This window comes from Nicotiana sylvestris, chromosome 12 (assembly GCF_000393655.2).
Source record: "Nicotiana sylvestris chromosome 12, ASM39365v2, whole genome shotgun sequence".
NCBI classification, from domain to species: Eukaryota; Viridiplantae; Streptophyta; class Magnoliopsida; order Solanales; family Solanaceae; genus Nicotiana; species Nicotiana sylvestris.
The window spans coordinates 118,524,516-118,532,516 of NC_091068.1; the positions used below are offsets into that span (position 1 = coordinate 118,524,516).

At 38.7% G+C, this 8,001-nt stretch overlaps 1 protein-coding gene across 1 annotated transcript; it reads right to left on the reverse strand.

Annotated features, from left to right (window-relative positions):
* Nucleotides 1–215: 215 nt before the first annotated feature.
* LOC138883608 (uncharacterized) lies at nt 216–674 on the reverse strand. The gene has a single exon (XM_070164303.1). It carries the CDS (start codon nt 672–674, stop codon nt 216–218), a length of 459 nt encoding a protein of 152 aa, XP_070020404.1.
* Between the last annotated feature and the right edge of the window lie 7,327 nt (nt 675–8,001).

The window sequence follows — 8,001 nt, forward strand, 5'->3', positions numbered from 1 at the left end:
TACAATGTTCCATCTTTATCTAATGCAAACCTAGCAGCCTTGGTTCAAAGGGCCCTCGATTCTTTATGGTCCGATGGGAGTTTTCCATTTTTCAAATAGTTGATACATTTATTCCTCCAGTCCCAAGTCAAACTTGTTGAATTTATCTTGGCATGACCTTCTTTAACCGCAGACCTAGATAACTGGACGACAGTCCCCGGGACGATATCATGTTCTTAGACTGAGGATCCAAGATTAGCAAGTGCATCAGCCTCACTATTTTGCTCTCGAGGCACATGATCTAGAGTCCACTCTTTGAAGCGGTGCAAAGTTTCCTGTAGCTTATCCAAGTACCGTTGCATTTTATCCTCTCGAACTTCAAAACATTTGTTTACTTGGTTCACCACCAATAGTGAATCGCACTTGGCTTCAATGACTTCTACTCCAAAGCCTTTAGCTAATTCGAGACCTGCAATCATGGCCTCATACTTGGCCTCATTATTAGTCAACCTAGAAGTTTTGATAGATTGTCTAATGGTACCGCCCGTAGGCGGCTTTAAGATAATGCCGAGCCAGGACTCCTTCAAATTCGAGGCACCATCTATGAAAAGGGTCCATACCACCGATGATGTACCCAAACTTAGAAGGAGTTCTTTCTCCACTTTGGGTACGAGGGTCAGCGTAAAATCAGCCATGAAGTCGGTTGGGATTTGCGACTTGATGGCCGTTCGGGGTTGATACTCCATATTGTACCCGCTAAGTTCTACGACCCATTTGGCCAACCGGTCCGATAGCTCAGGTTTATGTAGAATATTTCGAAGAGGGTAAGTTTTTAATAAACATATGGGATGACACTGAAAATATGTTTTCAGCTTCTTAGATGCACTTATCAATGCAAGTGCAAATTTTTCTAGGTGAGGGTATCTAGTTTCTGCATCTCCTAAAGTTGGCTCATATAATAAATAGGGAACTGCGTACCTTGCTCTTCTCGAACTAACACACCACTTACCAATATCTCAGACACTACCAAGTATAGCAAATGTTTTTCATTTACCTTCAGGGTGTGAAGCAAAGGCGGGCTCGATAGATATTGCTTTAATTCTTCTAAGGCTTGTTGACATTCTGAGGTCTATGCAAAATCATTTTTCTTTTTGAGCAAAGAAAAGAACCTATGACTCTAATCTAACAACCTTGAAATGAACCGACCCAGTGCAGCAATTCGTCCCATTAGCCTTTGTACGGCCTTCATGTTATCCACGATCGTGATATCCTCAATAGCCTTGATCTTATCGGGGTTAATTTTGATACCCCGATTCGATACCATGAAGCCGAGGAACTTACCTGAGCCAACTCCGAAGGCATATTTCTCTAGGTTAAGCTTCATGTTGTACCTTCTCAAAATTTTGAATGTTTCCTGCAAATGAGTCAAATGGTCCTCTACGCGTAGAGACTTAACCAACATATCTTCAATGTAAACTTCCATAATTTTACCTATTTGTTCTTCGAACATTTTGTTGACTAGGCGTTTCTATATAGCTCCCGCATTTTTTAGCCCGAAGGGCATTACGTTGTAACAATAAGTTCCAAATATAGGAATAAATGAAGTATTTTCCTGGTCTTCCGTGTTCATCAAAATCTCATTGTACTCGGAGTAGGCGTCGAGAAAAGTTAGGATCTCATGGCCGGCTGTGGAATCGATCATACGATCGATGTTGGCCAGTGGGAAAGAGTCCTTTGGGCATGCTTTTTTCAAGTGCTTATAGTCTACACACATTCTAAGTTTATTTCCTTTTTTAGGAACTACCACTACATTAGCTAACCATTCGGGGTACTTTACCTCCCGAATAGACCCTATTTAAGAAGTTTGGTTACCTCGTCCTTTATGAACGCATGTTTCCTCTCGGATTGGGGCCTCCTTTTTTGCTTTACCGATTTGAAGCTGGGGTCAATGCTTAGCCGATTTGCGGTGATTTTCGGTGGAATCCCTGTCATATCTAAATAGAACCAAGCAAAGTAATCCATATTATCAATAAGAAATCGAATGAGTTTTTTCCTGAGTTCGGGGGTTAATCCCGTTCCTAGGTATACCTTTCTCTTGGGCATATATTCGATTAGTACGATTTGGTTGCATCAGACTCTTCGGGAACGATGAAGGTTAGAGGAGTAAGGAAGTCCTCTTCTTCATCTTCGATTACCTAATTCTCTGATTCTGCCGAGGCTGGGGGCGGTGATTGCTATTTAGCTGCTTGCTTACTTTTGGTGCTCAATTTCTCCGAGGTCGAAGGCTATGGTATCGGTACCACTTCCTCGACTACAAACATCTCCTTTGCAGCATATTTCTTTTCGCATACTATTTTCACTCCCTCTTCTGTTGGGAACATCATTATCTGATGAAGAGTCGAAGCCACTGCCCTCATGTTGTGTATCCATGGTCTCCCAAGGAGTGTATTATACCTCATGTCGTCTTTGATGACATGAAATTTCATGTCTTGTATGGTTCTGGATACGTTTACAAGTAGAATGATCTCCCCCTTTGTTGTTTCGCTTGCCATATTAAAGCCATTAAGGACCCGGGATGCAGGTACAATTTGATCTTGTAGGCCAAGTTTATTCATGACGGTTGACCTGATTATGTTTGTTGAGCTACCTGGATCCACTAGAACATGCTTAACTTGAATTTTATTTAAAAGAATAGAAATTACCAGGGCATCATTGTGCGGTTGAGATACGCCTTCTACTTCATCGCCACAGAATGATAGGACGTCCTCGGGCACATAGATCCGAGTCCGATTTTCTTTGGTGATTGATACCTTGGTGCGTTTGAACACAAGTCCTTGTGGGATGTCAACACTGCCAACGATCATGTGGATTAGATGTTGTGGTTCTTCCCTGCTCATTTTTTCTTGCATCTCTCTCCTTGAAGTAGTTTTTAGCTCGATCACTAAGAAATTGTCGAAGGTGACCCTCAATGAACAACCGAGCTTCCTCCTCCCTTAGCTGCTTGCAATTTTCGGTTATATGGCCATGTGTGCCATCATACTTACATACCAAATTTGGATTCCTCTGATAATGATCGATTTGGATAGGCATGAGCCCCCTGGTGTCTTTGAATTTTCCAATAGCTGACACGATACCTGATGTGTCTACACTAAAATTATACTTTGACAATCGAGGTGCCTCCGCGGGATCAATGTGTTTATCAAACCCGCTCTTGCTCATGAGTCCCTGAGAGCTCTGTCCTCGATCTTTTCTATAATCATTTCGAGGAGTGTTACGGCTTAAACTATTGTTTGTCCGATCAATGTACGGCTAATACCATTCTTTGCTTGACCTCGATTCCCTACCTGTATCCCTCGGGGGCTTAGCTGTTGACATGTTAGGATGAACTGAGCCCGAGGGGGCTCCCAACAGACCGTCCTCGGCCCTAATATTTGATTGGTAATGGTTATGTACATCTAACCACGCCACAGTTGGATACTCGATCAGATTCTATTTTAATTGTCGATACAAAATCGAGCTCCTTTCATTCAAACCCTGCATAAAAGCTTGTACTGCCCAATCATCCGAGACCGATGATAATTCCATTCGCTCCATCTGGAATCTAGACACAAACTCCCTCAACATATCGTCATTCCTTTGTTTTATCTTGAGGACATCCCATTTTCTCGTTGCCACCTTTATTGCTCCGACGTGTGCTTTTATGAAGGCGTCTGATAACATAGCAAATGAATCAATAGAATTAGGAGGCAAGTTGTGATACCAAATCATAGCTCATTTAGATAATGTTTCTCCAAAATATTTTATCAATACTGATTTGATCTCATCGTCGTTCAAGTCATTTCCCTTGATCCCACAAGTATATGAAGCAACATGTTCGTTAGGGTCAGTTGTTCCGTTACACTTGCGTATATTGGGCATGCGAAACTTTTTATGGATGGGCATCAGAGTCGCGCTCTGAGAGAATGGTTTTTGTATCAACCTTTTTGCATCTAAACCTTTCAAAACTAGAGGTGCCCCCAGTATTTGGTCAACACGGGAGTTATAAGTCTCCACCTTCTTATCATTGTCCTCAATCTTCTTTTCCCTGGACTCGTTCATCTTGGTGAGCTCTTCGAGCATCCTTATAATGGTGGGGTCAATCACCGAGTTATTTTTGTTTGATCTCTCAAGCGTTGGTTCATCACGTCGAGTGTTTTCTACTTCAGCTACACTCGAAGTTTCATTCTGACTCTGAAGTTGGGCAATGGCGATCTCCTGAGCTTCCAGCATCTCGAATATCATTTGGAGGCGGACTCCCCCATCTCCTATACTTGGCGTTTCCTAGCCTCCAGATCGGGCTTCTCCGGGTACACTCCCCCGGGGTCTACGCCTAAATCAGCATCCAAAGCAATGTGTTAACTGACATCAAGTGGTTCCATATTTGGCACTTCCCCAGGGTTTACCGGTAGTACACCAACCCTAAATTGTTGTTTTCCCCATGAAATCCAAGATCTTAGCTGTCATGAACAAGTGCATTTTGCGAGTTTGACATTTTTAATCCTGAGAATTAGAAAATATTGACAAGAAAAAGCGTAAAGATAACGTGTGTAATGAGAATCAGTAAAGAAATAATCACTATTATCTTTATCCCCATGGTGGGCGCCAAACTGTTTACCTCGAAAATATGAGTAACAATTAAATTTGATTTGTGGTTTTAAAGATATTTGATTAAGTTCAATACTAATTAATAATCAAGAAATATAGAGTATAGATAAAAGAAATAAGTGAATCAAACCAATGTTACTCTGCAGTGGTGACCTCGAGATGAACTAGGAACAATAAAATAAGAACAGTAAAGAGAAAAGACAATTCTGTTGAACAGTAAGCGAAAAGTAGAGAGTATATTCTTTGCCAATGAGTAGATGATATTACAAATAATTGGGGTCCCCTTTATATAATAGGGTAACCCTAAATAAGGTACATTTCTATTTACAATAAGGAATATTATTGGTATAGCTGTCTAACCGCTTAGTACGGAATCGTACAATCCTATTTCGGAATTTGCGCCATGATCTTGGGGAAGTGGCGGAAATCTAGCTCATTATGTTATAAATCCATAACGGTAAGATTTCAAGGTCGAGAACACTTAACTTCGGTATTCCTTGCACTCCTATCTGTGGTCATTGCATCCCATCCTCGAGCTCGAGTCTAGTTTGTCGACCTCGAACTCGATCTTACTTGAACTCGGACCTAAGGCGATCCCTCGAGCTTGGGAAATCGGCCATGCCTGATTTCGACCGTATACAATATATATATATATATATATATATATATATATATATATATATATATATATATATATATATATATATGTGTGTGTATATATATATATATATATATACACTTTATCTTAATGTTGAAATTTAACGTCGCGCATGTTGATACCCAACTTTTTCCAATATATTTTAAATATGCATAACTACCTTCAAAATAGCATATATATGCATATATAAATATGCACAAGGTTTTTATAATTTTTCCCATAATTTTAAGGGTTTAAATTGATTTATTTTCCTCCTTTTATTCATAAAATCCCCAATAATTATTTCCAAAATTATTATTATTATTATTATTATTATTATTATTTTATTTATTTGATTTCTGTAATTATGCCAAAATATGGCTAATATAACTTTTATACATTTTTATACTTACATTTAGTATTTTTAAGCTAAATTGCATATAATTGCAATATTAGCCCATTTTAAGGTATAATTATATTTTTATGCGTAAAATTGGTCCCTATATTTTTAAAATGATAACTATGTATTATAAATCATTTTAGAACATTAAATTATTTTCCAAAAATTACCTATTATTTGTTATAAATTAAAATAGGAAAAGTGGCTATTTAATAATAGCCAGATTTGGCTTTCAATTGTAGCCCAAATAGGACCCTCCCCAGCACAATCTACTACCCAATTAACCCGATCCAAACCCCATAAACACCTACCCAAACTAGGAACACATTTACCCGGTTGAATCTTGACCTTTGATCTCCCAGATCAACGGTCCACACACACCCTTTCCTTTTTAATTCCTAAACGACCCCCTAACCCTACTCATTTCCAAACCCCCACTGCCTTCAGATGCTCTCTTCTCTCTTCTCTCTCAACCTAACCCTAAACATTCTTCAACCGCCACCTCCTTCTCCGGTCATCTCCAGCGACCACCTTTCAACCCCAAGCCTCCAATGGGTGTTCCATCGCCTTGCTCATCATCTCTGAGGCCTTTAAGGGTCCTGGGCCATGCCGATTTGGATCTAGGGTTTCTGTTCCTGTTGTTCATGGCTTCTCTGGTGTGATTTTGGGCAAAATCAGACCATATATGTTATGATCTGTGAATATTACAACAGGTTCTTTCGTTTCTATTTGGGTTTCCTTTGAAACCCTAACTCTCGTTTGAATCTCTTAGATCCGTGTTATTTTTAACGCTTTAAGTCTATTTCTTCCTATGTTTTGCACTATTCTTGAACTTCTTCTGAAAGATCCTCAACTTTAAACGGTTTTACTTTCTTTAAAAATTAGGATTTCTCGGAGTTTCTTCTACACTTGTTTTTACCGATTTTTCTTTATGATTAAACCTATTTCCTTGATTACCTTGACTGATTTCATGTTCTTAATGCTTTTTCAACTCGACTCTATTAAAAGCCCTAATTTCTTAGATCCTCTTTGTTTTGTTCTGTGTGTTAGCATGACTACTTGATCTTGTTAACGTTTCTGTCGGTTACCATGCTTCGAATGGGTTTTCTACTGAGTCTTTAGCCTATTTGTATCACCTCTGTGTGATTGTTATTCATCTTGATCATCTCTTGCTTCTTTCTATCGATATGGCTAGCCTTACCTGTTTGATACGTATGTCCGTTCTTCTCTATTTATATGTTGCAATATAGAATCATGACCCTCTCTTGATTTGATTTTGATTTCCTTATTTGATGGTTCGATTGAAAGGTTTTCTTTAAAAACCCTAAATTCTACTCATCTGTTTAAATTGACTAATTTCATTACCTTATTTGTTGTGGTACTTGGTTCTTGGTGAATCATTCCTTAATTGGGGTTTTTCTGAACATAGTCCTAATTGACTACCCTATGCTTACTAAATCTTGATTCTTTCCTTAATTTGTCATGCACTAATTTTCTTTTCTTGCCTTATATGCTGTTGTTTCTTACCGTTTGACTTAACTCCCTTTAACTTAAGGGAGTACTTCCTTGATTTTCTAATTGATTGATTCTGAGTTTCTCAATTTATGATACTATGATTATTACCTTATTTTACTACCTATTTTAAACTATAAATACCCTAAGTCTTTCATTAACACACACAAACACTTAGGTTCAAAAACTACATCTCTTACTAAAATCCCTGCTCTCTCTCTCTTTTGTTATTTGCTACAGTTAGCCGGCTGCAATCCAAGGCTAATCATTTGTGCTCTCTTGTTCTCTCATTCTGCTCACTTTTCTCTTCACTGGTATGTCCTAGTTTTAATTTAAAGCTCTAACAACAACATGCTTCTCATTTGTTTGAGTTTCTCTTATTTCTAGTTTGCTTCTACTTATGGTTCTATTGTGAAACTTCTAGTTAAGTTACATTATCAGCATGTTATTGTCTTACCCCTTCCTTTAGATTAGTGTATTCCCTTATGTGTGTTTCAAAGCATGCCTTGCCAATTGTCTTTTACTTATTGTGTACTTACCATCCTATGAATCCCCAAATCCCTATCACCCTTCTATGTGTTTGTGTTCTTCAGGACTAGTTTGTGACTATGTCAGTGTCAACTGTTTCTGAGCATGTCTAAACCACTCTTAAGGCCCTTGCTGGGTTATGTGTTTGCAGCCAAATGTCTATGCGTCCCAAACCCCTTGACCAATGTGTGACTACTGAATTCAATTGGATTATGTAAACTAGTTGTGTGTGATCCTATCTTAAGGTGTCTGAGGTTTGTTTTCTACTCCAACTTATTTTCCAAACAATCTCTGTAGCTTT

What these genes read in the sequence shown, in the direction of transcription:
- LOC138883608 (XM_070164303.1), bottom strand. Translation starts at nt 674, where the DNA reads ATGGCTGATTTTACGCTGACCCTCGTACCCAAAGTGGAGAAAGAACTC.